This window comes from Heterocephalus glaber, unplaced genomic scaffold (assembly GCF_053883595.1).
Source record: "Heterocephalus glaber isolate CG9 unplaced genomic scaffold, H.glaber_assembly_v1.0 deba00000347, whole genome shotgun sequence".
Lineage (NCBI taxonomy): Eukaryota > Metazoa > Chordata > Mammalia > Rodentia > Bathyergidae > Heterocephalus > Heterocephalus glaber.
The window spans coordinates 58,010,283-58,038,123 of record NW_028258143.1 but is presented as its reverse complement, the minus strand read 5'-3'; the positions used below and the strand labels follow the sequence as shown (position 1 = coordinate 58,038,123).

At 38.2% G+C, this 27,841-nt stretch overlaps 1 protein-coding gene across 18 annotated transcripts in view; it reads left to right on the top strand.

Moving 5' to 3' along the window:
- Positions 1-27,841, top strand: part of Ttn (titin) — a 274,910-nt gene that overhangs the window by 181,163 nt on the left and 65,906 nt on the right. For all 18 annotated transcript variants that reach the window (XM_087196546.1, XM_087196551.1, XM_087196550.1 and 15 more), the window contains 50 exons: positions 22-288; positions 1,210-1,479; positions 1,569-1,871; positions 1,969-2,271; positions 2,547-2,734; positions 2,819-2,933; positions 3,035-3,319; positions 3,418-3,569; positions 4,251-4,398; positions 4,555-4,732; positions 5,009-5,130; positions 5,219-5,506; positions 5,606-5,902; positions 6,021-6,207; positions 6,633-6,748; positions 6,836-7,135; positions 7,334-7,633; positions 7,724-7,829; positions 7,934-8,130; positions 8,213-8,518; positions 8,617-8,895; positions 9,473-9,772; positions 9,878-10,180; positions 10,294-10,656; positions 10,959-11,261; positions 11,384-11,683; positions 11,779-12,075; positions 12,176-12,460; positions 12,547-12,840; positions 14,122-14,421; positions 14,535-14,843; positions 14,927-15,117; positions 15,497-15,926; positions 18,783-19,091; positions 19,201-19,349; positions 19,431-19,463; positions 19,557-19,686; positions 19,780-20,079; positions 20,173-20,490; positions 21,413-21,709; positions 21,806-22,105; positions 22,188-22,502; positions 22,594-22,742; positions 23,446-23,596; positions 23,686-23,967; positions 25,525-25,827; positions 26,351-26,653; positions 26,755-27,036; positions 27,130-27,429; positions 27,522-27,824. In XM_087196546.1, the coding sequence (XP_087052672.1) occupies positions 22-288; positions 1,210-1,479; positions 1,569-1,871; positions 1,969-2,271; positions 2,547-2,734; positions 2,819-2,933; positions 3,035-3,319; positions 3,418-3,569; positions 4,251-4,398; positions 4,555-4,732; positions 5,009-5,130; positions 5,219-5,506; positions 5,606-5,902; positions 6,021-6,207; positions 6,633-6,748; positions 6,836-7,135; positions 7,334-7,633; positions 7,724-7,829; positions 7,934-8,130; positions 8,213-8,518; positions 8,617-8,895; positions 9,473-9,772; positions 9,878-10,180; positions 10,294-10,656; positions 10,959-11,261; positions 11,384-11,683; positions 11,779-12,075; positions 12,176-12,460; positions 12,547-12,840; positions 14,122-14,421; positions 14,535-14,843; positions 14,927-15,117; positions 15,497-15,926; positions 18,783-19,091; positions 19,201-19,349; positions 19,431-19,463; positions 19,557-19,686; positions 19,780-20,079; positions 20,173-20,490; positions 21,413-21,709; positions 21,806-22,105; positions 22,188-22,502; positions 22,594-22,742; positions 23,446-23,596; positions 23,686-23,967; positions 25,525-25,827; positions 26,351-26,653; positions 26,755-27,036; positions 27,130-27,429; positions 27,522-27,824 (12,606 nt within the window). The remainder of the gene's footprint in view (positions 1-21; positions 289-1,209; positions 1,480-1,568; positions 1,872-1,968; positions 2,272-2,546; positions 2,735-2,818; positions 2,934-3,034; positions 3,320-3,417; positions 3,570-4,250; positions 4,399-4,554; positions 4,733-5,008; positions 5,131-5,218; positions 5,507-5,605; positions 5,903-6,020; positions 6,208-6,632; positions 6,749-6,835; positions 7,136-7,333; positions 7,634-7,723; positions 7,830-7,933; positions 8,131-8,212; positions 8,519-8,616; positions 8,896-9,472; positions 9,773-9,877; positions 10,181-10,293; positions 10,657-10,958; positions 11,262-11,383; positions 11,684-11,778; positions 12,076-12,175; positions 12,461-12,546; positions 12,841-14,121; positions 14,422-14,534; positions 14,844-14,926; positions 15,118-15,496; positions 15,927-18,782; positions 19,092-19,200; positions 19,350-19,430; positions 19,464-19,556; positions 19,687-19,779; positions 20,080-20,172; positions 20,491-21,412; positions 21,710-21,805; positions 22,106-22,187; positions 22,503-22,593; positions 22,743-23,445; positions 23,597-23,685; positions 23,968-25,524; positions 25,828-26,350; positions 26,654-26,754; positions 27,037-27,129; positions 27,430-27,521; positions 27,825-27,841) is intronic.

Sequence of the window (27,841 nt, the reverse complement as noted above, 5' to 3'; positions counted from 1 at the left end):
TAATTAACATTTTCTTTCCAGAAATCCCTGTTGAGATCATCAGACCTCCTCAAGACATTCTTGAAGCTCCTGGTGCTGATGTTGTCTTTTTAGCTGAGCTCAACAAAGACAAGGTGGAAGTCCAGTGGCTAAAAAATAACATGGTCATTGTCCAAGGTGACAAACATCAGATGATGAGTGAAGGAAAGATACACAGGCTACAGATTTGTGATATTAAGCCCCGTGACCAGGGTGAATATAGATTTGTTGCCAAAGACAAAGAAGCCAGAGCTAAGCTTGAACTGGCCTGTAAGTCCCTTTCTTTTATTTTACAATATCTTCACAATATCACAGATGATATAAAGCAGGGATGGTGAGCCTTTGAGAGACTGCATGCCCAAACTGCAGCCCAAAACTCACTTATCGCAAGGTGCCAGCACTGCAATTAAACCTGAGGTTTGCTGGGATGACTTGGCTCATGTGCCAACAGAGGGCTCCTTGTTCCTGCTATGGCACACATGCCATACTTTCACCACCACTGGTACAGAGTTTATGGTTATCTAATAAAATAATCCTTGTGAGAGTCATTTCTATTAGTCCTGTCCATATGTCAACTATTCTGATTTCTCTTACTGCAAAGTAACTGTCTTAAGTAAGAGGAAATTGATGACATTCATCTTTAATGCCAGAATCTTGTGCCGTTCCTGGCACATGGTGGCTATTCCTGATTCCTTGAATAACCCCTCACCCCAAGGGTCTTCCCAGACCTAAGGACAGTCTGACCCTCTTCTTTCCAACCCCTCTGGGCCTTTTAGATCTGTTCTCACCCTGACCCAAGATATCCTGATAGGTTATTGTTATTAAAATGCCATTAGCTTATCACTTGTACATAAGAAAAAGTTTGTCTGATTTATCTTAAGCTAACTATGCACTGCTTACTCTATCAAAGAAAAACATGTTTCACACCATTCTAAGTCCTCTCTTATTACTTTTGGTGAAGATTGAATATTTTCTGATTTTATACCGTCTTCAACCCTCTATTCTCCAGAGGCTAATAATTTAAAGGAAATAAAACTATTAGACAGTTAAGTGTTCTCTGCTATAAAATTACTGTGACCTACTTCCAATGTTATACTACCAATACATTTGTTAATAAATATATAGTAAAGAAGCTATGCCGTGATTTGACCAGAGTACACAACTCAAAAGCATTCATGTGCTTTTTCCTAGCTGCACCTAAAATCAAGACAGCTGATCAAGACCTTGTGGTTGACGTTGGCCAGCCTCTCACAATGGTAGTCCCATATGATGCCTACCCCAAAGCAGAAGCTGAGTGGTTTAAAGAAAATGAAGCCTTATCTTCAAAAACTGTTGACACTACAGCTGAACAAACTTCTTTCAGAATTTTAGAAGCCAAGAAAGGAGACAGGGGAAGGTATAAAATCGTGCTTCAGAATAAACATGGAAAAGCAGAAGCATTTATCAATTTACAGGTTATTGGTAAGTTCTTGAGTCACTCCACCTTGATTAGCTCAGCACAAGTCAAAAGTATAATAAGATATTAAAATTAATGTATATGTGAATTTCAGATGTTCCTGGACCGGTACGTAACTTAGAAGTGACAGAAACATTTGATGGTGAAGTAGGCCTTGCCTGGGAAGAACCATTAACTGATGGTGGAAGCAAAATCATAGGTTACGTTGTTGAAAGACGTGACATCAAGAGAAAGACGTGGGTTCTAGCCACTGACCGTGCAGATAGTTGTGAATTTACTGTCACTGGACTACAAAAAGGAGGAGTTGAGTACCTATTCAGAGTGAGTGCAAGAAACAGAGTTGGCACTGGTGAACCAGTAGAAACTGACAATCCTGTAGAGGCAAGGGGTAAATATGGTAAGAAGTGTTAAAATAAATTGCAAACTAGTTTATCTTTACTTGTTTGTACACTATAACCCAAACTCACGTTTACGTCTTCTTTCATGACAACCAGATGTTCCAGGCCCTCCTTTGAATGTAACCATCACTGATGTGAATAAATTTGGTGTCTCACTGACATGGGAACCACCAGAATATGATGGTGGTGCAGAGATCACAAACTATGTCATTGAATTAAGGGACAAGACTTCTATCAGGTGGGACACTGCCATGACTGTAAGAGCTGAAGACCTGTCTGCCACTGTCACTGATGTGGTGGAAGGACAGGAGTACAGCTTCCGTGTCAGAGCCCAAAACCGAATTGGAGTTGGAAAACCAAGTGCAGCTACACCCTTTGTCAAAGTTGCTGATCCAATTGGTAAGCCAATCAATCAATCAATCAATAAAAGGAAATAAATATTGTACGAAATCAAGAAATTAGGCCTATCAATTGAAATCATTTATATTAAAGTTAATAAAAGGTAGAATACCAAAAAATTTGAACAAAATTATAAAAACTCAGACTTGCCTACTTTTATTCAGTGAGCTTAGTAAACCTGTTGTTTTCATGAGAGTGATAGAATTAGTGATATCATGTCTTAATAAATTACCACAAAATTAAATTGTATGCACCAACTCTTTCTTCAATCCCAGAGAGACCAAGTCCTCCTGTGAACCTGAATTCCTCAGATCAGACTCAGTCATCAGTTCAGCTCACATGGGAACCTCCTCTGAAAGATGGAGGAAGCCCAATATTGGGCTATATAATTGAGCGGTGTGAAGAAGGAAAAGATAATTGGATCCGTTGCAATATGAAACCTGTCCCTAAACTGACTTACAAGGTAAGCAGTTTGCATCTAAAAAAAATTCAGTGCATGATCATGAAATTCAGTGTGTATGTTTTTAACAATTATTTATAATTTTAGGTCACTGGATTGCAAAAAGGAAATAACTATTTGTATAGAGTATCTGCAGAAAATGCTGCTGGTGTCTCAGATCCATCTGAAATTCTTGGTCCTCTAACTGCTGATGATGCATCTGGTAAACAGATATTTTATTTTTAGATTTGGAGCTAACACATAGCTACTTTGCGATATCAGGGATTTAAATATGGAACTCATTTTAATTTTTTTTTTTGATAGTTGAACCAACAATGGATTTAAGTGCTTTTAAAGATGGTCTGGAAGTTATCGTTCCAAATCCTATCAAGATCCTGGTTCCAAGTACAGGCTATCCAAGGCCAACTGCAACCTGGTCTTTTGGAGAGAAGGTTCTAGAAGCAGGAGACCGTGTGACTATGAAGACCATATCTGCCTTTGCTGAACTTGTCATTTCTCCAAGTGAACGTCCAGACAAGGGCATTTATACACTGACATTAAAAAATCGTGTGAAATCAATTTCTGGGGAAATTAACGTCAATGTAATTGGTAAGGAATTAAACTTTTGTTACCTAATGTGATTTAGCAGTATTTGCAAATATTGGCTTAAACCATCAATGATATTTTCACTGAATCTTCTTTTTTAGCTCGCCCAAGTGCACCCAAAGAACTGAAATTTACTGACATAACCAAGGATTCAGTACATCTGACTTGGGAACCACCAGATGATGATGGAGGAAGTCCGTTGACCGGATATGTCATTGAAAAGCGAGAAGTCAGCCGGAAAACATGGACTAAAGTGAGTTTGGAGTAATGATACATCAACTTCCAAAAAGAGACCAGAAGAAATCCCAGGAGGCTGGGCTGCTACACAAAATTATATATGCCGGGTCTTTTTACCTTTACCTAACTAAAATGTACCAAAAATCGTTTTTAAAAGTACACTGATGCTAATGCTTCCTGAGACAGTTCAACCAAGGTTTAGTATAATTGCCTCATTTTGTGAGCTTTATCAAGTTTGTAGTTAGGTTTGTTTGAAAAAATAATTCACTTAATAACCTTTAACCTTTAAGCCATTCTAAGGAAAGTATTTATTATCCTGACCATCCCATTTTTTTTCTCACTCTACTGGATTGCCTTAGTTGACTTAATCTGCTATTCTTCCTTTTATTTATATCAGTTACTATTCTTTACCCTGATTTAAAATCATATTTCTAATAACTAAGCTGGCAAAAGGAATCTATACTTTATTTGGCATCTTTTTAATGTATATAAACTATGGAACAGCTTTTCTTCATATTGAGGGTCGAATATTATTATATACCCTAGTTGCAATTTTTCCCTAATACAAAATTGTTGTAAGAATAATCCTTAACATTCAAAACAACTTCCATTTGTGTTGCTGCTCAAAAGCAGAGTCATTTGACTTAGGGAAATGGTTTGGGGGAAATAGCTAGTTAACTGTATTTCTTTTTCCTAGGTTATGGACTTTGTGACTGATCTAGAATTCACAGTTCCTGATCTTGTTCAAGGAAAAGAATATTTATTCAAAGTCTGTGCTCGTAACAAGTGTGGCCCTGGAGAACCTGCATATATTGATGAACCTGTAAATATGTCAGCTCCTGCAAGTAAGTACATGTGTCATAATTTCTCACCTAGTCTCATGTTACCTGTTTTTGATTTTAGACCTGAGGTTGGCATTATTGGGAAAGGAAAGGCTTGGCCATATGGAGATAACCTCGTAGGCGTCCTGTAAAACTGACTTTCTCTTTAAAATGTTACAGCGGTACCTGACCCACCAGAGAATCTTAAATGGAGAGATCGGACAGCCAAAAGCATCTTCCTAACATGGGAACCACCTAAAAATGATGGTGGTTCACGCATCAAAGGATATTTAGTTGAAAAATGTCCACGTGGTTCAGACAGATGGGTTGCCTGTGGAGAACCTGTTGCAGAAACAAAGTAGGTTTTTAAATTATTGGGCACAAGAGTAATGTTCATCCCTACTCATTAAAAATGGGTTTTCCTTGGGAAAGGCAAAATGTTAGTTTCTTTCATTGAAAATTCTTTTAGTGTGCCTGTGTAATTTTAAAAAATTGTTACACTATTGAAGCAATCCAGATTTTATTTAAAAGCTAGTATTATACTAGTAGCATGAATTTGGGGAAGATTATGACAACTATACAGTGGAACAGGTTATCTACATGATAGTAAAATGCCTCATGTGTTTTCTGACAGAATGGAAGTGACAGGTCTTGAGGAGGGCCAGTGGTATGCCTACCGTGTGAAGGCCTTGAATAGGGTGGGCGCTAGCAAGCCGTGCAGACCCACAGAAGAAATCCAGGCTGTGGACACACAGGGTATTTACATTTTTATTATCATGTCAATAAAGCCTCAGTGTTTAATTCTGTTTGAAGCTGCTAACAACATAAATCTTTTCCAATTCAGAGGCCCCAGAAATTTTCCTTGATGTAAAGCTCCTTGCTGGTCTTACTGTAAAAGCTGGAACAAAGATTGAACTTCCTGCTACTGTAACTGGAAAACCTGATCCTAAAATAACTTGGACGAAGGCTGATCTGGTCTTGAAGCAAGATAATAGAATCACTATTGAAAATGTTCCTAAAAAATCCACAGTGACTATCATGGATAGTAAGAGAAGTGACACCGGAACCTACATCATCGAGGCTGTGAATGTCTGTGGCCGGGCCACTGCTGTGGTGGAAGTGAATGTCTTAGGTAAGAAAGGCTCTAGTTTCAAGAAGGATCAAACACATTTCAGCTCCTTTCTTGAATAAACCATGGTTAATTTTTTTTTCTGCATAATGTCATCCACAGATAAACCTGGACCACCAGCTGCTTTTGACATCACAGACATAACCAGCGAGTCATGTCTTCTAACATGGAACCCACCGCGAGATGATGGTGGATCCAAGGTCACAAACTACGTTGTGGAGAGGAAAGCGACTGACAGTGAAGTGTGGCATAAACTCTCATCAACAGTCAAGGACACAAACTTCAAGGCAACCAAATTAACACCCAATAAAGAGTACATCTTCCGAGTTGCTGCAGAAAACATGTATGGTGTTGGTGAGCCAGTCCAGGCTACTCCGATAATAGCCAAATATCCATTTGGTAAGTTTCTTATCCAGCTGGCCAAAAAAAAAATAAAGAAGCTTATGTCAAACTTGCATTTAGGCACCATATTTATGAATAGGACAGGTACATTTTTATACCATTATCTTTTCTGTAGATCCACCTGGACCTCCAACTCGCCTAGAGCCTTCAGACATCACTAAAGATGCAGTGACTCTCACATGGTGTGAGCCAGATGATGATGGAGGCAGCCCCATCACTGGATACTGGGTTGAAAGATTAGATCCGGATACTGATAAATGGGTTAGATGCAATAAGATGCCAGTAAAGGACACAACATATAGGTATATCCAGAATCTCTCAAGTGTTAAAACAGCAGTATATTTAAATATTTACTCTGTAGTATTCCTTTTGGTGAGACAGATTATATGTTACTATTAAATTTTTAATCATTTTTGCTTTTATTTTCTCTTTTCACATAATTTTTTAAATGATATAAATTCCATTCAAGGACATGTTCTTAATTTACTACAAACTATTAACTTTATGGAAGTTTCAAAGTGTTTTGTCCTCCAGTATATTATGATAATCCTTATCATAATTAGATTGGTACACTTGGCCAAATTTAAAGTCTGTGACAGTTAAAAGGCAATTTTTAAATTTACATGAATATACTTTGAGTTAAATTTCCAAATTAGTTTTTTTCACAATGTAAATAAATTAGCCTCACTTACTATGATATTACACATGCTCTTTGTTCCTATTTCAGAGTGAAAGGTCTCACCAATAAGAAAAAATACAGATTCCGTGTGTTGGCTGAAAATCTGGCTGGACCTGGAAAGCCAAGTAGATCAACAGAACCAATCCTAATAAAGGATCCCATAGGTATTATTGATAGTTTTCTGTGGCTATTTTCAAGCTTGCATGAACTTATTTTTGGCAAACCTAAATCATGATTTTGTTGGCTTGTAGATCCTCCTTGGCCTCCTGGAAAACCAACTGTAAAAGATATAGGCAAAACATCATTAACATTGACTTGGACAAAGCCAGAACATGACGGTGGGGCAAAGATTGAATCTTATGTCATTGAAATGCTAAAGACTGGAACAGAAGACTGGGTCAGAGTAGCGGAAGGGGTTCCAACCACTCAGCATTTACTTCCGGGGCTCATGGAAGGGCAGGAGTACTCATTCCGGGTGAGAGCCGTGAACAAGGCTGGAGAAAGTGAGCCCAGCGAACCCAGCGACCCTGTGCTTTGCCGGGAGAAACTATGTAAGTCACCTTTGATGTCTGGGGTATATAAATCTTTCTAACATCTATCTAAATACTGAAATATGAGAAAATATGAAAATCTCATTACTATTATTCCCTTCTTGCTATATTATTTTCTAGTGACAACCAGAACATGCAGTAAACACTGAATGTTGGACAATAAAAAATCAAATTTACTTTTCCTTCTTTTTTATCCAGATCCTCCATCACCACCTCGTTGGCTTGAAGTTATTAATATCACAAAAAATACAGCAGACCTAAAATGGACAGTTCCTGAGAAAGATGGAGGGTCCCCTATCACCAACTACATTGTGGAAAAGAGAGATGTGAGGCGAAAAGGCTGGCAAACAGTGGACACCACCGTCAAGGACACCAAATGCACAGTCACCCCACTGACTGAGGGCTCTTTGTATGTGTTCCGAGTTGCTGCAGAGAATGCAATAGGACAAAGTGACTACACTGAAATTGAGGATTCTGTCCTGGCCAAGGACACCTTTAGTATGCGCTCTAGTTTAATCTTTGTAACATTTGTAGTAGGTTATTACTTTTCCCTCTGGTATTTCTAATTGTGGATTGTTTTCCTTTCAGCCACTCCTGGACCACCCTATGCCCTAACAGTGGTTGATGTGACAAAACGACATGTTGACCTAAAGTGGGAGCCACCTAAAAATGATGGTGGGAGACCAATACAGAGGTAGAACTTGAATCATTTCATAAAAAGTAATATATACTTGGCTGCAAATCTTTAACTTGTTTTTTTTCCATTAATGCTAATGAAATGACTTGTTATTTAAATAGATATATCATTGAGAAGAAAGAAAAGTTAGGCACTCGTTGGGTGAAAGCTGGAAAGACCTCAGGACCTGACTGTAACTTTAGAGTAACTGATGTCATTGAAGGAACAGAGGTCCAGTTTCAGGTTCGGGCAGAAAATGAAGCTGGAGTTGGTCACCCAAGTGAACCCACAGAAATCCTAACAATTGAAGATCCAACAAGTAAGTGGTGCTGATGATGCAACAAACATCATATAGAATTCAATGATGAGCCTGCAGATGTAAATGTTCACTCTTTTCTCAGGTCCTCCCTCACCTCCCCTTGACCTACATGTGACTGATGCTGGGAGGAAGCACATTGCCATTGCTTGGAAGCCTCCAGAGAAAAATGGTGGAAGTCCAATCATAGGATACCATGTTGAAATGTGTCCAGTAGGCACTGAGAAATGGATGCGAGTTAATTCTCGCCCAATAAAAGATTTGAAATTCAAAGTTGAGGAGGGGATTATTCCTGACAAAGAGTACGTTCTAAGAGTGAGAGCTGTCAATGCTGTTGGTGTCAGCGAGCCATCTGAAATCTCTGAAAATGTGGTTGCCAAAGACCCAGACTGTAAGAACACAGTGCCTTTTATAGTTAATAAAATAGGCTTTCTTCATGTATCACATTTTAATGTACTGTTTGTCTTTCTTTTGGATCATGTCTTACAGGCAAGCCAACAATTGAGATGGAGACTCATGACATTGTCGTTATTGAAGGAGAAAAATTAAGCATTCCTGTTCCCTTTAGAGCTGTCCCAGTTCCAACTGTCAGCTGGCATAAAGATGGCAAAGAAATAAAAGCAAGTGACAGGTTGACAATGAAGAATGATCACATTTCTGCACACCTTGAAGTTCCCAAGAGTGTCCATGCAGATGCTGGCATTTACACCATTACACTGGAAAATAAACTCGGCTCAGCAACTGCCTCAATCAATGTCAAAGTCATAGGTAATCATTCTTTAATGAAATGCCTGGCCTCCTTCATGTGTTGGGGAAATTGGTTAACTTTAAAATGTAGTATAAATGGCTCCATGGATTGGCAGCTGTAAACTAAACATCCCTTTTTTTATTTCCATCTGAGAAGTAAAGCAATTCTAAAGAAATGAAATTGCTACTCTGATTAGATTAATTTACCCTTAATTATTTGATTGTGAAGCTAATTTAAATAAGAGATTCAGCACACTCAAAGAATGTTTAAATGACCAATATTTGTTTCCTAGTTGTATAAATTCATATTTTTCAATAGAATTCTCATTCAAGGGAGTAACATTTTCTGCCATCCACCCCACCCCTGATAGTGTGTGAAAATCTGAGTAGCCACTTTTTGCTTTGCACAATCACTCAGAGCCTGATACTGCTGTTTAGTGTTGAGGGTCAAGAATACAAAATGCCCAGCAGGATGAAGGATATTTCAGCACAAGAAAGATGATCCCACCCAAAATGCAAATATCCACACTTAGAATATATTATTAAATTGTTGCTTTTTTGAGATTACAATAATAATTTTCAATTTTATTTGTAATAGGCCTACCTGGTCCATGCAAAGATATTAAAGCAAGTGACGTGACCAAGAGTTCTTGTAAGTTAACCTGGGAGCCTCCAGAATATGATGGTGGGAGCCCAATTCTCCATTACATCCTGGAACGCAGAGAAGCTGGAAGAAGGACGTATATTCCAGTCATGTCTGGTGAGAACAAGCTGTCTTGGACTGTGAAGGATCTCATACCAAATGGCGAATACTTCTTCCGTGTCAAAGCTGTTAACAAGATTGGTGGAGGAGAATATATTGAACTGAAAAATCCAGTCATTGCTCAAGATCCAAAGCGTAAGTTTGAGCATGGTTGTAAAATGACTGGGACTTAATTTCAAAGTTTCATTTTAAGAAGTTGGCTTTCACAGTGTTAAGGGATTTTTTTTTCTTGTTCTTCAGAGCCCCCTGATCCACCTGTAGATGTTGAGGTCCATAATCCTACAGCTAAGGCCATGACTATTACATGGAAGCCACCTCTGTATGATGGAGGGAGCAAGATAATGGGTTACATCATCGAGAAGATTGCAAAGGGTGAAGAAAGATGGAAAAGATGCAATGAACACCTGGTACCAGTGCTGACCTATACAGCAAAAGGACTTGAAGAGGGGAAGGAGTACCAATTCCGTGTGCGAGCAGAGAATGCTGCCGGTATTGGTGAACCTTCTCGGGCTACTCCTCCAACCAAAGCTGTAGATCCTATTGGTGAGTTTTGTTCGATGGAGTTGCCATTTTTCCATTGTAAAACAAATGACAATGATGTTTTATCAGATATCTTAATCAGAATTGAAAACAATTATTGTTTTTAATTGTTACAGATGCTCCAAAAGTCATTCTGAGAACAATCTTAGAAGTAAAACGAGGCGATGAAATTGCACTTGATGCAACCATTTCTGGATCACCTTATCCAACTATTACATGGATAAAAGACGAAAACGTCATTGTACCAGAGGAAATTAAGAAGCGACCAGCAGCCCCGGTTAGGAGGAAGAGGGGTGAAGTTCAAGAAGAAGAACCATTTTTCCTGACTCTGACAGAGCGTTTGAGTATCAATAATAGCAAACAAGGAGAATCTCAGCTTCGTGTCCGAGATTCTCTCCGACCTGACCACGGCCTGTATATGATCAAAGCTGAAAATGACCATGGTGTTGCAAAAGCTCCTTGTACTGTCTGTGTGTTAGGTAAATAGTTAAAACTATACTTTCCAATGGAAAAAATTTATGTAAGAGTTTTAGTAAAATATAAAAATAAACAATATGGGGGACCAATTAAAAGAAGTGGGAAGTAGCTTTATCAAATAATTTTCAGTCACATTTTATGTCCTGGCTATGTTTTTAAAAGAACAACTGATCTTGTTATTCATTAGCTAATGCAGTACAAAAATAGCTGTGGGAAAACTAGAAGTTATGTCAAGGGCACATGCTGACATTTACAGTTTCCATAGCAACAAATTTTTAATCACTGTTCTCTTTTGAAATATTAGATACACCAGGACCACCAATCAACTTCGTATTTGAAGATATTAGAAAGACCTCAGTCCTCTGTAAGTGGGAACCACCCCTCGATGATGGTGGCAGTGAAATCATAAACTACACCCTGGAAAAGAAAGACAAGACAAAACCTGACTCAGAATGGATTGTTGTCACTTCAACACTTAGACATTGCAAATATTCAGTAACAAAATTAATTGAAGGAAAAGAGTACCTCTTCCGTGTAAGAGCTGAAAATAGGCTTGGGCCTGGACCACCATGTGTTTCAAAGCCACTTACAGCTAAAGATCCATTTGGTAAGATCCTTTAGCATTGAAAGTTTGCCTTGTTTTATCATATGGTTTGAAATATACATTATCACAGTTTGCAAAATTGAGTTTTATGTCATATTAGGGAATTAATTTATTTTTTTAATCAGAACCACCTGATGCACCTGATAAGCCCATTGTGGAAGAGGTTACCAGCAACAGTATGCTAGTGAAATGGAATGAACCTAAAGATAATGGAAGCCCCATCTTGGGTTACTGGCTTGAAAAACGTGAGGTTAATAGTACACATTGGTCTCGTGTCAACAAAAGCCTTCTGAATTCTTTGAAAGCCAAGGTAGATGGCTTATTAGAAGGACTCACCTATGTCTTCAGAGTATGTGCTGAAAATGCAGCTGGACCTGGAAAGTTCAGTCCACCTTCAGATCCCCAAACAGCACGTGATCCAATCTGTAAGTAATTCCTAAAGAAGAGGAATGTGAGAATAAGCTCTGACATATTTTTAAACCATCAGTGTGTTTCATTTGTGTATCTGTATTCATTCTAGCTCCACCTGGGCCACCTATCCCAAGAGTTGCTGACACAAGCTCTACAACTATTGAACTGGAATGGGAACCTCCAGCTTTCAATGGTGGTGGGGAAATTATTGGCTACTTCGTTGATAAGCAGTTGGTTGGCACCAATGAGTGGTCACGCTGCACTGAGAAGATGATCAAGGACCGTCAGTACACTGTCAGAGAAATCCGAGAGGGTGCAGATTACAAACTTAGAGTGAGTGCCGTCAACCTGGCAGGTGAAGGACCACCTGGAGAAACAGAACCTGTTACCGTGGCTGAACCACTAGGTACTTACTGGTTATTGCAATAAAATTATGGATATTTTCCCAATATGGGACCATTTTTTCATCTTTCTCGGGTTAATGAATAACTGTCCTCTTGCAACAGAGCCTCCAGCTGTGGAACTCGATGTTTCTGTCAAGGCTGGAATACAAATAATGGCTGGGAAGACTCTTAGAATTCCAGCAGTGGTTACTGGCCGCCCTGTGCCCACAAAAGTATGGACCATAGAAGAAGGGGAGCTGGATAAAGATCGTGTTGTCATAGAGAATGTCGGAACCAAATCTGAACTAATTATCAAAAACGCATTGAGAAAAGATCATGGCAGATATGTGATTACAGCCACTAATAGCTGTGGTTCCAAATTTGCAGCAGCCCGGGTAGAGGTTTTTGGTAAGGAATGTTACATGGATTTTCATAGGATTTTTTTTTCAAATGATACATCTTATTACATTGATTTGTCTTGTTCTCTTTTTCAGATGTCCCTGGGCCAGTTCTTGACTTAAAACCTGTTGTAACAAACAGAAAGATGTGTCTGCTTAACTGGTCTGATCCAGCAGATGATGGAGGAAGTGAACTCACAGGCTTCATTATTGAAAGAAAAGATGCCAAGATGCATACTTGGAGACAACCAATAGAGACTGAGAGATCTAAATGTGACATCACAGGTCTTCTTGAGGGACAAGAATATATGTTCCGTGTTATTGCCAAGAACAAGTTTGGTTGTGGCCCTCCTGTTGTAATAGGACCAATTCTTGCAGTTGATCCACTAGGTAAAAGAGGATTTTACTGTATTTATAAAACAACTACTGTTTTCATTCTAGTTATATCATTTATTTGCTGAGCATAGCTTCAAACTCCCAACAGACTCAGATCTAAAGACTATCTAGGGAGTACTAAGTAAATCAAGTAACTACTAGCAACTTTAAAGATAGCATAATTGGTATAATTGCAATGTAATTTTTGGCTCTAAGTATATTAATCACACATAGTTTTCTGTACTTAAAAACTTGGCCCTAGTGGGGCTTAGTAATTATCTAAAAGTAATTTAGAAGTATTAAATCTACCCAGTAGAACACATTGAAGTAGGTTTGTTTAATTTAACAATATAAATAGAGTTCCTTGTTTCTCTAAAAGATTAAGGGACAGATGATTGCCTTAGGATAAATGCCCTTAGTCTTACTCTGCTACTAAGAAGTCCCTACAGTGGAAGGATAGGGAAACCTAAAACCATAAAGGACTATCCCAACCAAGGAAATCTCCCAGAAACTAAGATGAAACATGCAAATTGTGTACACTGACATTCCATTAAAGAGAGCAAGACCTTTTTGAAGACCCACCCCTGGAGAAACCAAAGGACCTACTCCTTTATGACCACCACTGGGGGTAGGGGAGAAAATTACATCCTATACCACTGTTGCAACTCAGCTTAAAAAGTCCATTGTACCTCAAATTATGCTGAAAGCAAGAGATCAGAGCTAAATCCATAGCTCCTAGTTGCAGTAACTGTAGCTAGTGTAGATTGAGTCTAGTTCACCATTCAAAACTTAATCTTTTGGTTTTCCCCTTCCGGACATAAAACAGTAGTAGCATAAATGTAAATTCTCTTTCCATCATATTTTAAACCCACATTTGAGGCAGCATGACTCAAAGTGTATACAGTAGCCATAGCCACTGTCTGTTAAAGAAGAAATACTTTGCTCTTGGCTGGTCATCCAAAGAAGCACTTCACAGACCTATTTTCATAGTTCACTAGGATTAGAAGCTTTTCCTATGGCAGAAGTAAACAATGTAAAATGCTAAATGTAAAAAGCTATACGCCCTTTGATTTATTTTTATTTAATAATCTTGATAGAGAGTTTGCTAAGAAAAATTCAGTCTGCAAGAACGTTTCATAATTCTGATAACTGATATGTTCTGGGAAAGATTATAAAGATAGATATATAAGGCGATGCCAAAAAGCCTATTCTTTACAAAATTGAATTGAAATGAGATACTGTTTCTTATGTGAATGTTAATCTCATGCTCACGATTTCACTTGTCTCTGGTTAAAGGTCCTCCAACATCTCCTGAAAGGCTCACATATACAGAAAGGACCAAGTCCACCATCACCCTTGACTGGAAAGAACCCCGCAGTGATGGCGGCTCTCCCATCCAAGGATATATCATTGAAAAGCGGCGTCATGACAAACCTGACTTTGAAAGAGTTAACAAGCGACTCTGCCCAACCACATCTTTTCTGGTTGAAAATCTTGATGAACACCAAATGTATGAGTTCCGGGTCAAAGCCGTCAATGAGATTGGTGAAAGTGAACCATCCCTGCCTCTTAACGTAGTCATACAAGATGATGAAGGTATGGATCCTGGATATAGTAATTTTAACATACTTTCAGTGCTGCTGTTTGCCTGTCAATGAAAAGAGCATCCTTATGACTTTGCGTTTCTCCTCTTTCTCTTCTCTTTGCAGTGCCTCCAACTATTAAGTTGCGTCTGGCTGTTCGAGGAGACACCATCAAAGTGATGGCAGGAGAACCTGTTAGCATCCCTGCAGATGTGACAGGACTTCCAATGCCTAAGATTGAGTGGTCTAAGAATGAGAAAGTGATAGAAAAACCCACTGATGCACTTAAAATAACCACAGAAGAGGTATCCCGAAGTGAGGCAAAGACTGAGCTTAGCATTGCCAAGGCAGTCCGAGAGGACAAAGGCACTTACACAGTCACTGCTTCTAATCGCCTTGGATCAGTGTTCCGAAATGTTCACATTGAAGTATATGGTATGTCCCTGGCTTCTTATGTCAAAAAGAAATCCATTGTCTGTTTAAGAATGCCTTCTCAATCTCTGTTGGTATCTTTCCAGACCGTCCATCCCCACCAAGAAATCTTGCTGTTACTGACATTAAAGCTGAATCCTGCTACTTGACATGGGATGCCCCTCTAGACAATGGTGGCAGTGAAATCACTCATTATGTCATTGACAAACGTGACGCAAGTAGGAAAAAATCTGAATGGGAGGAAGTCACCAACACTGCTGTAGAGAGAAGATTTGGGGTAAGTTCTTCTAAATATTTTCCTATACTCATTAAATGGACATGACTCTGATTATAGTGTAATTCAATGATTAAAGTCAAAACTACATGCAAGAAGCTATTATTTTGTTATTGTAACATTTAGCACCATGCACATAATGTTATTTATATGATTTGATATGCAGATACTCTTTTACTTGAGAGCTCCACTATGAGGTACAGAAAATTTACATATTCTTATTTTAAAAGGGCTCTCTCCTTTTCTCTGTCATTCCCATGTGTTGAATCAATATATTTGTTTCTCTTCATAGAGATCTTCCCCAAAATAAGTTCTTTTAAAATAAGTGAAAAAACAACCTATGAAATTCTTTGTAAGAAATTTCTATTCATCTAATTTCTAGATTTGGAAGCTTATCCCCAATGGCCAGTATGAGTTCCGAGTCAGGGCAGTGAATAAATATGGAACCAGCGATGAGTGCAAATCAGACAAAGTTGTCATTCAAGATCCTTATCGCCTCCCTGGACCTCCTGGAAAGCCACAAGTCTTGGAGCGCACCAAAGGCTCAATGCTAGTGAGCTGGACTCCTCCTTTGGACAATGGTGGCTCTCCGATTACTGGCTACTGGCTGGAGAAGAGAGAAGAGGGTGGTGCCTACTGGTCACGTGTTAGCCGAGCACCAATAACCAAAGTGGGATTGAAGGGTGTGGAATTTAATGTTCCCCGCTTGATTGAAGGAGTTAAATACCAGTTCAGAGCCATGGCAATAAATGCTGCAGGAATTGGCCCTCCAAGTGAACCATCAGATCCAGCTCTTGCAGGAGACCCCATATGTAAGTACACTTCCGTTTCTGGGACACATTTCTAAAGGACACAATTACTAAATGGATAATTCTGTTCTTAAATTTCCCATAGTTTCTATATCAACATTTTTTTCTTTTTCTTTCCTTTTTTTTCCCCCACTCTGGGAGTTGAACTGGGGGGAATGAATCCAGGCACTCTCTACCATTAAGCTATATCCCTGGCTCTTTTTATTTTGAGATAAAGTCTCACTAAGTTGTCCAGGCAGGACTCAAACTCATGATACTGTTGGCCCAGCCTCAGTTTCATTAATTAAACTAAAAACATTGATATTCACATAGACTATCAGAATAGATATGTGTGTATATGCATATTCACACACATATACACACATATATACACATATATAAAAGCATACCATTTCTAAACTCTTGGATTAAAGCTAGTGTTTTGTGAGTAATTACAATAATGAGGACCTGGACTATAAACTCCCCTGTGCTATCATGGTTTAATAAACTTCTATCTCATTTGATATTATGGATATCATTTTTCCCAACTAGACAGACCCTCCTGTAGGAATTCAGGAAAATGTTGTTAGCTTTTCAATGATATTTATTGAGTAAAGATATCAAATTCTCAGGCAAAGACTAAAGCCACATAAAAAAGGAAAATTCTTCTGAATGATCTATGAGCACATCAGTTCAAAAATGAAAATAATGTGACATTAGTAGCTAATTCTATTTGCTATATAATTTCTCTGACTAGATTATCTGTATAAAACAATTCAACTATGCACTGAAAAGGTTTAAAATATTCTCAAGTGCTATATGAAGAAAAAAGTAAGGTAGTCAAGCACTCATTCAGCAAGCTAGCATTGAGCATAGACTATGTTCAAGGATGTACACTATGCAGAGAGGGAAAAGAGTTATGACTAAAAAGACAAATGGAGTAAAGAAGTTTCTGCAACTGGAAGACACTCTCAGAAATGTCAAATATTGTCATGTTATTATTGTGTACTGATCCTACTCCAAAGAACACTAAAATTAGTTTGTCTTCAAAGGTTTACTAGCTAGTGATAAAATCATTTTTAATTTTCATATTGTGATAAAATCACTTTTCAGTAAAAATACTGTAAAATCTCTTCAGGAGAATCTCAAAAGTAAAACAACTTTTCACCGATTGTGTAAAGAGAATGTAGATCTAAACTAAAGATAGTGAACAATCTTTCCTTTTCCAGTTAGTTACTTTCTCAATTTTTGCATTAATTCTAAAGTTAAATACACTATTTCCTATATGTCTTATTCTGTTTAGCATCCATATTTTAATAGAATAAAAATAACAAATAATCATGTGCAGCAAAACTAGTACATAAAACTAGTTTTCTAAAATTGGGTTTCAACATGCCAAAGATTAAAACTAGATCTATATCTCTCACCGTGCACTAAACTAAAATCGAAATGGATTAAAGATCTAAATATTAAAATAGAAACTCTGAACCGGTTGGAACAGAGGTTAGGTAGAACTCTTGAAGACATCGGTGTAAGAAAAGATTTTATGAACAAAACCTCAGTTGCCCATGAACTAGCACAAACAATCAACAAGTGGGGTCTCTTCTTATTAAAAAGCTTCTGCGCAGCAAGAGAAACCACCAGCAGTGTGAAGAGACAACCCACAATGTGGGAAAAAATCTTCACCTGCTTTTCCTCAGACAAAGGTCTACTATCTCGAATTTATAAAGAACTTAAAAAGATCAGACCTCCCGAATTTAAAGACCCAATCCGAAAATGGGCATCTGAAATGAACAGACATTTCTCAGACAAGGAAGTAGAAATAGCAAATAAATACATGAAAAAATGTTCAACATCACTGGTCATTCAAGAGATGCAAATGAAAACAGCGCTGAGATTCCACCTCACACCAGAAAGAATGGCTGCTATCATGAAATCAACCAATAACAAATGCTTGCGGGGCTGTAGGGAAAGAGGAACCCTGCTCCACTGCTGGTGGGAGTGTAGACTGGTGCAAGCACTGTGGAAATCAGTATGGAGATACCTCAAAGAACTAGGACTGAAAGTCCCATTTGACCCCGCTATTCCACTGCTGGGGATCTTCCCCAAAGAATTAAAAGAATCATACCACAGTGATATATGTGCACCCATGTTCATAGCAGCACAGTTTGTGATAGCTAAAACTTGGAAACAGCCCAAATGCCCATCAACTGGAGACTGGATAAAGAAAATGTGGTTTTTTAAATAAAATGGAGTCCGACTCAGCCATAAAAAATGAGAAATTAGAGACATTTATAGCTGAGTGGATGCACATTGAGCCAATACTCTTAAGTGAAATAAATAGGACACACATGTATAAATACTGAATAGTTCCTCTGGTGTGAGAAACTGAAAGTGTAAATAAGGACTAAAATGTATAATAGGTAATGTGAAATAGGAAGAAAAGGGGCAAAGGGGAAGGAAGTGGGAAGGCTAGGGGAAAGGATAGAAGGGAATGGGATTAATATGAGAAAATGGAAAAATAGGAACAAAATCTTTGTAAATAGGGAGGAATGGAGGGGTTGAAGGGAGGGCTGGGCAAGGGTGAAAAATAAGAACCAAGAGAGACTATGTAAAGGTGCAAATTTCCAATGATGAATGTGATTATATTGTATACCTAAAATGTACCAATGATTAGAATGAATAATTGATAATGTAAAATAGAAAGAAAAGGTCCAAAGGGGTAGGGGTAGTGGGAGGGGCAGGGGAAAGGAAAGAAGGGAAAGGAAAAATGCTGAGAAATGGAAATAAAGTCTTTGTAAATAGGGAAGGGTGGGCTAGGAAAAAAAAAACTAGTTTTCTATTACCTTTGAACTCTAATGTTTTAATTTTTTTTCTTAGACCCACCTGGGCCACCTTCTCGTCCAGAGGTCAAAGATAAAACAAAGTCAACCATCTCACTAGCATGGAAACCTCCAGCCAAAGATGGTGGCAGCCCAATCAAAGGATACATTGTAGAAATGCAGGAAGAAGGTTCCACTGACTGGAAACCAGTCAATGAACCAGACAAACTTATACCTACCTGTGAATATACGGTGCCTAATCTGAAAGAACTCAGGAAATATAAGTTCAGAGTGAAAGCTGTCAATGAAGCTGGTGAATCTGAACCAAGTGACACAACTGGAGAGATTCCTGCCACTGATGTTCAAGGTACAACTCCTTATTCTTGGGATCCTATTATGAAATTGATAAATCAACTGAGCATGTCAATTACTTTTTTTGAGAAACGTCAGCTAAATCCTTACTCATGGTATTACAGAGGTACCAGAGGTTTTCATTGACATTGGAGCACAAGACTGTCTGGTTTGTCAGGCTGGCTCCCAGATTAGAATCCCTGCTGTCATCAAGGGACGCCCAACACCAAAATCATCTTGGGAATTTGATGGAAAGGCAAAGAAGGCAGTGAAGGTAAGAAAATTATAAGTCTCCCATGTTTCCCATTGAATCAATAGAAGTATTTATACTACAACCATCTTTCTTTTCTAATAGGATGGAATTCATGACATACCTGAAGATGCACAGGTAAAAAAAAATGATAATTGAAATAATTCAGAATATGGCTCTTCAGTACTATTTTATCTCATTCAGTGGGTCACTGTTATTTTCTTTTTATAGCTGGAGACTGCTGAGAACTCATCAGTAATCATTATTCCAGAGTGTAAACGGTCTCACTCAGGCAAATACAGCATCACCGCCAAGAATAAAGCAGGACAGAAGACTGCAAATTGCAGAGTTAAAGTCATGGGTAAGAAAGACTTCAAAAGCTGTCACAGAGTAAGAACAAATTATTTTTAAACTACTAAGAAACATTGTTCACATTGTGATTTTCATCCAACAGATGTACCTGGGCCACCCAAAGATCTGAAAGTCAGCGACATCACCAGGGGTAGTTGCAGACTTTCGTGGAAGATGCCAGATGATGATGGAGGAGATAGGATCAAAGGCTATGTTATCGAGAAAAAGACCATTGATGGAAAAGCCTGGACGAAAGTCAATCCAAACTGTGGGAGCACCTCATTTGTAGTGCCTGATCTCATCTCTGAACAGCAATATTTCTTCCGTGTGAGAGCAGAAAACCGTTTTGGAGTTGGCCCACCTGTGGAAACCATTCAGAGGACCACTGCCAGAGATCCAATATGTAAGATTTAAAATCTAAGTTTAAAATATCTTCTCAAAATTAAACATTACTTTTATAAATAATACTTAATACTTCCTTGAACTATTTTTACAGATCCTCCTGACCCTCCTATTAAACTCAAGATCGGCCTTATAACAAAGAACACAGTACACCTGTCATGGAAACCTCCTAAGAATGATGGGGGCTCCCCTGTCACCCACTATATTGTTGAATGCCTTGCATGGGACCCTACCGGGACAAAGAAAGAGGCATGGAAACAGTGTAATAAGCGTGATGTGGAAGAACTGGAATTTACTGTTGAAGACCTCATCGAGGGTGGGGAATATGAATTCAGAGTCAAAGCTGTCAATGCTGCGGGTGTCAGCAAACCTTCGTCCACTGTTGGTCCCGTGACTGTCAAAGACCAGACATGTAAGTGTCAACATACTGACAGAGAATTTCCTCTTTATGACTGCCTTTTTAAATAGTTGATAATGGTCCAAACTTAAAAAGAGATAGGAAACTCCTGTGAACACAGTTCTTAATTATTCCCTCAACTTTGGCAGAACTATCATATTTCTTTTCATGTCACCGTTTTCCTCATTAAAGAAATTACAATTTTCTCCATGACAAGCTATTTTATTTACCAGAAGTTAAAGCAGTTCTTATCCTACTCAAAAGTGTCAGAAAATAGCTAACCATTTGCTTATCAACTCCTATGTCTAATTCATCTTCAAAATCTAGTTTATTTTTCTCTACTTGAGAAAAAGATATATCCATTTTGATTGAATATACATACAAATATGATTATAACCTTCCTTTAATTATTACTACCATTACTACTTCTGTGTATTTGTTCATTTCTCTTTTCAAAGTAAAGAGGCTCTAGTTACTACCCTCTTTGCACAGTCTTATAATAAATCTGTGGAACATTGTTTTGCCTCTACTAGCAGGTGTATTTCTTATAAAGGGAATTCACCTCAGAGTGAACAGTGTAAATTTCTTCATAACTTTGCATAAATATTAAAGAAAATGTCCCCACCCTTAGCTAGTGATCTTCATTCCTCTCTGCCTTTTTGTCAGATTATGCACATGCATAATGATGTCAAAGAAAAGAGAGGCATTAGCTGATGAATAACAACATGCAGATCCAATAAACATTCATGCATGATAACTACATATACCTCTTCCCCAAGCTAGTGTTAAAGACAGCCTCATTCTTTATATTGAACTGGGCTACAAAGTCTGACTGTAGAGTAGATCTGAATAGCTATAAAATAGTCACTGTGAATTCTAATTTCTATCTGTCAGTACTTTTTTGCATATTTTCATATTTTATATTTTTATAACTTAGGCCCACCATCAATTGAACTAAAAGAATTCATGGAAGTCGAGGAAGGAACAGATGTTAACATTGTGGCCAAAATTAAAGGTGTGCCATTCCCAACCCTTACCTGGTTTAAAGCTCCTCCAAAGAAGCCTGATAACAAAGAACCTGTTGTCTATGACACCCATGTCAACAAACTGGTGGTGGATGATACTTGCACTTTAGTTATTCCACAGTCTCGCAGAAGTGACACAGGCTTATATACCATCACAGCTGTAAATAACCTGGGAACAGCATCAAAGGAGATGAGATTGAATGTCCTTGGTAAAGATTTCATGGTTTGATTAAAACTACATATATTTCTGTCTGTATTTTAAAATCACAGAACTAACAAAATGTTCTTTGTCTGAACCGTTTTAGGTCGTCCTGGCCCTCCAGTGGGACCCATAAAATTCGAATCTGTTTCAGCAGATCAAATGACAATATCTTGGCTTCCGCCTCTAGATGATGGTGGGTCTAAGATTACAAACTATGTAATCGAGAAAAGAGAAGCTAACAGGAAGACATGGGTACGTGTCTCCAGTGAACCTAAAGAGTGCATGTACACAATTCCCAAATTGCTGGAAGGCCATGAATATGTATTCCGAATTATGGCCCAGAATAAATACGGCATTGGAGAGCCACTTGACAGTGAACCTGAAACAGCACGAAACCTCTTCTGTGAGTAGGACAACATTTTCATGTACAAAGCCTTGCTTATTTGTGACTTGTACAATTTCTTATAAATTAATTTTTTCCACAGCTGTTCCTGGACCACCCGATAAACCAACAGTTAGCAGTGTGACTCGTGACTCCATGACAGTCAACTGGGAAGAGCCAGAATATGATGGAGGCTCTCCTGTGACCGGATACTGGCTAGAAATGAAAGATACCACGTCAAAGAGATGGAAGAGGGTTAACCGAGGTCCTATCAAAGCCATGACTTTGGGTGTTTCTTATAAAGTGACTGGTCTTATTGAAGGTTCTGACTATCAGTTCCGGGTATATGCAATCAATGCTGCTGGTGTAGGTCCAGCAAGTCTCCCATCAGATCCAGTGACTGCTAGAGATCCAATTGGTAAGGCTTGCAATCACTCATAAAAAAAATCTTACTTTCCAAAAGGATCATAGAGAAGTCAAGAATACTGATGTATACTGGTTCTTTACAGCTCCTCCTGGCCCTCCATTTCCCAAAGTGACAGACTGGACTAAATCATCTGTGGACCTAGAGTGGTCTCCCCCATTAAAAGATGGTGGATCCAGAGTAACTGGATACATTGTTGAATACAAGGAAGAAGGAAAAGATGAGTGGGAAAAGGTACTATGAGTAACCTAAAATTGTAGCAGTTATTCTCTATCCCATTAACTTCTATGTATACTTTTGGATTAAGAAATCAGAAAAGTAATAGAATCATAACTGATCATCTAAATATCTGTTAATTTCAAAAATTTAATCAGGTTAGGGTTAGGGGAGAGAGGGAAGGCCCAATAATGGATACCAAAATAGATGGCAGAAATCAGTTCTAGTGTTCTACGACAGTAGTGTGACTACAGTTAATAACAACACATTATTAATTTTATAACAAACTAGAGGAGTTTGAAGGTTCCCCACATAAAGAGATGTCAAATGTTTAAGGAAATGGAAATGTTAATTACCCTGATTTTATCATTAAACATTGTATACAAGCATTGAATTACCACTGTACCCCATAAATATGTATGATTATCATGTGTCAATTTAAAAGTAATCAAAAATTGTCATATTATAACTTCTTTTAGTTATAAACCATGGAATAAATGAGCAGTGGCTTTTTCAATCATTTGACAACAATTTTAAAACATAATTTCTGGAAACTAATCCCATTCAGTGTTGTCTCTAATATCTGATTCCTAAAACCTAAACTTGCTACAATTTTCCTGAAAGAGCAAATAGGCTGCTGGTTTGTACTTTATAAAGCTATTAAACAAGAAACTAGAAAGAAGTATACTAATTTTCAAATATGTATGATTTTTTTCCCCAGGGCAAAGATAAAGAAGTGAGAGGAACAAAACTTGTTGTGACTGACTTGAAAGAAGGCGCATTCTACAAATTCAGGGTGAGAGCAGTCAACATTGCTGGCATTGGAGAACCTGGAGAAGTCACAGATATCATTGAAATGAAGGACAGAATTGGTAACTAGCAATACTTTTAGTATTTTATCAATATTCATGTTTCAGATTGAAAATGGAAATCACATCTGTGATTTTCGGTTGTTTTCCAGTTGTACCTGACCTTCAGCTAGATGCCAGTGTCAGAGACAGAATTGTGGTCCATGCTGGAGGGGTGATCCGGATCATTGCCTATGTGTCTGGGAAGCCTCCTCCCACCGTCACCTGGAGCATGAATGAAAGAGCCTTACCTCAGGAAGCTGCCATTGAGAGCACAGCCATTAGCTCATCCATGGTCATTAAGAACTGCCAGAGAAGCCATCAAGGCGTCTATTCTCTGCTTGCCAAAAATGCAGGGGGAGAAAGAAAGAAGACAATTATTGTTGATGTATTAGGTAAATACTTTTGATTTGTCCACACAATTTTTAAGCAAGTATTTTAATTATATCTACAATAAAGCTATGCTGTAGTAATGAAATTATATTATAAAGATTTTGGAAAATAAGGAAACTCATTGAGAATCTCATTGTGCATTATTAGAATTTTTAAATCATCTCTTTGCTTTTTTATCGTACATATAATCTGTATGCTTGTATTCTTGCTATACATTATATTTTTTATGTAACATGCCACCATTAACACCTACGGTGTTATTATTTAGTTTTCATGAATGGAACTTTCTTACAAATGTACGTGAATGTTTAATAATTTGTCAGTAATGGCAGTTTTCACACCATGAAACTAGGCTTACTTGATAATTATCATAATAATGCAGAACCTCTTTGAGGGTTTCAGTACTCTAATTGAAGAGAAGCATCGTATTTAGTAATTAGTATTTCATTTCTAGTCACCGAATGTGGAGTTAAACTTCACAAGGTTTTTTTTATACCTCTTGGTTGTTTTAATCCACGAATTTGTTCAGCAGATGAAGCCCTCCCACTCCTCATTCTAGGCACAGCCTCACCCAAATGACCATAATTTCCATGTGAAAATAGCCACTCCTCTATTAACATAACCAATATAAAAATAGTGTAAGGAAAAACATTTCATTCAGCAAAAGTCCTAAAAGATTTTAGGTTAGCTTTAAGCTCCTAAATCCTTTTCCTCCTAGACACCTGTGACTTTAACTGGAAAACCAGTGCACTTCTTTTTTTTTTTTTTTTTTTCTTCGATACCGGGGATTGAACTTGGGTCCTTGTGCTTCCGCAGTAGGCGGCGAAACCACTGAGCTAAATCCCCAGCTATGTACTTCTATATTAACATTTAAGCCCTCACAATCCTGAGATGTGGGCCTGATGTACTGCTCCCTGATTAACTGTCCACCCAGGAAAAACAATCTCTCCCTCTTTCCCCCAGGGAGAGGAAAGAACACTAAAAGCAGTCATGTCACTCTGACTATCCCACCCTCTCCTCCCCACAGCACCCTCCCATCTGATACAAATTTTACTTCTTAAACTTGAGGCATTCATAGGTAAATGGATGCACCACGAGACCATAGAGTTAAGTGAAATAAATCAAACACAAGTTTAAATACTGCATGATTTTTCTCATATGAGAAATCCAAAATATAAATAAAGACCAAAATAAAAGATAAATAATAGGAAAAAATCATTTCTTTTCTCTCTTTGGTAGCTACTAAAACCATGGCAGCCCATAAGTTTTGTAAACCTACTTGATTTAAAAGTGTGGTAAAATATAAATGGGACAGCAACTCAATTAATAGACACAAAACTTTATTTTCTTCATGGTCACATGTTTATCTCCTTTTTAAAAACAGAGAGTAGGGCCGGGAATTTAGCTCAGTGGTTTTGCTGCTTGCTGCGCAAGCGCAAGGACCCGAGTTCGATCCCTGGTAACCAAAAAAACCCAAAAACAAAAACAGAGGGTAACACATGTTGAGCCTTGTGGTTCACTGAAGACAAACAGCTTGAAATCGTTTCTCTTATTCCCAGATGTGCCAGGTCCTGTTGGAGAACCATTCCTGTCTGACACCCTGACCAACGACTCCTGCAAACTGACGTGGTTTTCTCCAGAAGATGATGGGGGCTCTCCAATCACCAACTATGTCATCGAGAAGCGAGAATCTGACCGCAGAGCGTGGACCCCAGTGACATGCACAGTCACCCGACAAAGTGCTGTCGTCCAGGGTCTCACTGAAGGGAAATCCTACTTTTTCCGAATCGCAGCTGAAAATAGTGTAGGCATGGGCCCATTTGTTGAGACGCCAAATGCACTTGTCATCAGAGATCCGATAAGTAAGTACAATTTAGAGTTTATGCTTAATTACCTCTTTACTCATTTAATAAAAGGCTATGGTGACATTTATATATAATTGCTATAGATTTCATTTCTTTGACAGGCATTTATTAGGGAACTATTCAGTGTGTGATTAGATGTGTTTTCATAGTGATTATGAAAAAGATTATAGGAATATACATGATTCATCAGATTTTTTCCATGTGTGCTGCACTTTTTAAAAAATTTACTGTTTGATGGCAAAGGAGAAACTGAATTATTTTCTTAACTCTAAAACCACAGACTCTGGAGACCTTTTTAAAATTATTTAATTTCAGTGAATCTCTATTTCCTCATCTATCAATTGAGGAAATTATGTTGTATTGGGACGTTCCTAGCTCTAATAGGTCTATGATGAGATCATTTTTGTTAATGACTGAAGTGCATTATTTATTTCATATTTAAATGAAATCCTCAGAAAGGAGTATTTACTACATTCCACTGCTTTCACAATATGTAATTTCACTGTAATTATAATCACAGCTGTACCAGAGCGTCCTGAAGAACTGCAAGTCAAAGAAGTTACTAAAGATTCTGTAACTTTGACTTGGAAACCTCCCAAATATGATGGTGGATCCGAAATTATTAACTATGTCCTAGAAAGCCGGCTCATTGGAACTGAGAAGTTCCACAAAGTTACAAATGACAACTTGCTTAGCAGAAAATACACTGTTAAAGGCTTAAAAGAAGGTGATACCTATGAGTACCGTGTCAGTGCTGTCAATATCGTTGGACAAGGAAAACCATCATTTTGCACCAAGCCAATCACTTGCAAGGATGAGCTGGGTATGTGTCTGCTACAGTTCATACTTTGAAAGCATGTACATTTATAAAGTTCTCATGAGACATCAGTAAAAATGACTTGTTTTTATGATTGTAAACTCTAGCTCCCCCAACACTTGACCTGGACTTCAGAGATAAGCTCACAGTTCGAGTTGGTGAAGCTTTTGCCCTCACTGGGCACTACTCAGGCAAACCACAGCCTAAGGTTAGTTGGTTCAAAGATGAAGTTGATGTGCTAGAAGACGATCGCACTCATATAAAGACTACTCCAACAACACTTGCTCTAGAGAAGATCAAGGCGAAACGTTCTGATTCTGGCAAATACTGTGTAGTTGTGGAGAATAGTACAGGCTCCAGGAAAGGGTTCTGTCAAGTTAATGTTGTTGGTAAGTAATAATTAGCAAGATTAATAGACTTGATGTTCTTTAAAAAATAGAGCTAGGAATAACATTTTGTGCTATGATTTTTTTTTTCTGCAGATCGTCCTGGGCCACCAGTAGGACCCGTCCATTTTGATGAGGTGACCAAAGAGTACATGGTCATCTCTTGGAAACCACCTTTAGATGATGGGGGAAGTGAAATTACCAATTATATTATTGAGAAAAAGGAGGTGGGTAAAGACGTTTGGATGCCTGTGACATCTGCCTGTGCTAAAACAACCTGCAAAGTTCCGAAACTGCTTGAAGGAAAAGATTACATTTTCCGGATATATGCTGAGAATCTGTATGGAATAAGTGATCCTCTGGTGTCTGATTCAATGAAAGCCAGAGATCGTTTCAGTATGTATTATATTTCCTTTTGGTGATTCAGTGCTTATTATAGTTAATTGAAAGAGCTAAACTTCTAATTTATTTGCTTATATTTGCTATAGGGGTTCCTGATGCACCTGATCAGCCAATTGTTACAGAAGTCACCAAGGACTCTGCGTTAGTAACTTGGAACAAGCCACATGATGGAGGAAAGCCTATTACAAACTACATCCTGGAAAAGAAGGAAACTATGTCTAAACGGTGGGCTAGAGTTACCAAAGAACCTATCCACCCATACACTAAATTTAGGGTTCCTGATCTTCTAGAAGGATGTCAGTATGAATTCCGGGTTTCTGCAGAAAATGAAGTTGGCATTGGAGATCCAAGCCCACCATCCAAACCAGTTTTTGCAAGAGATCCAATTGGTATAGTATTGAAGCAT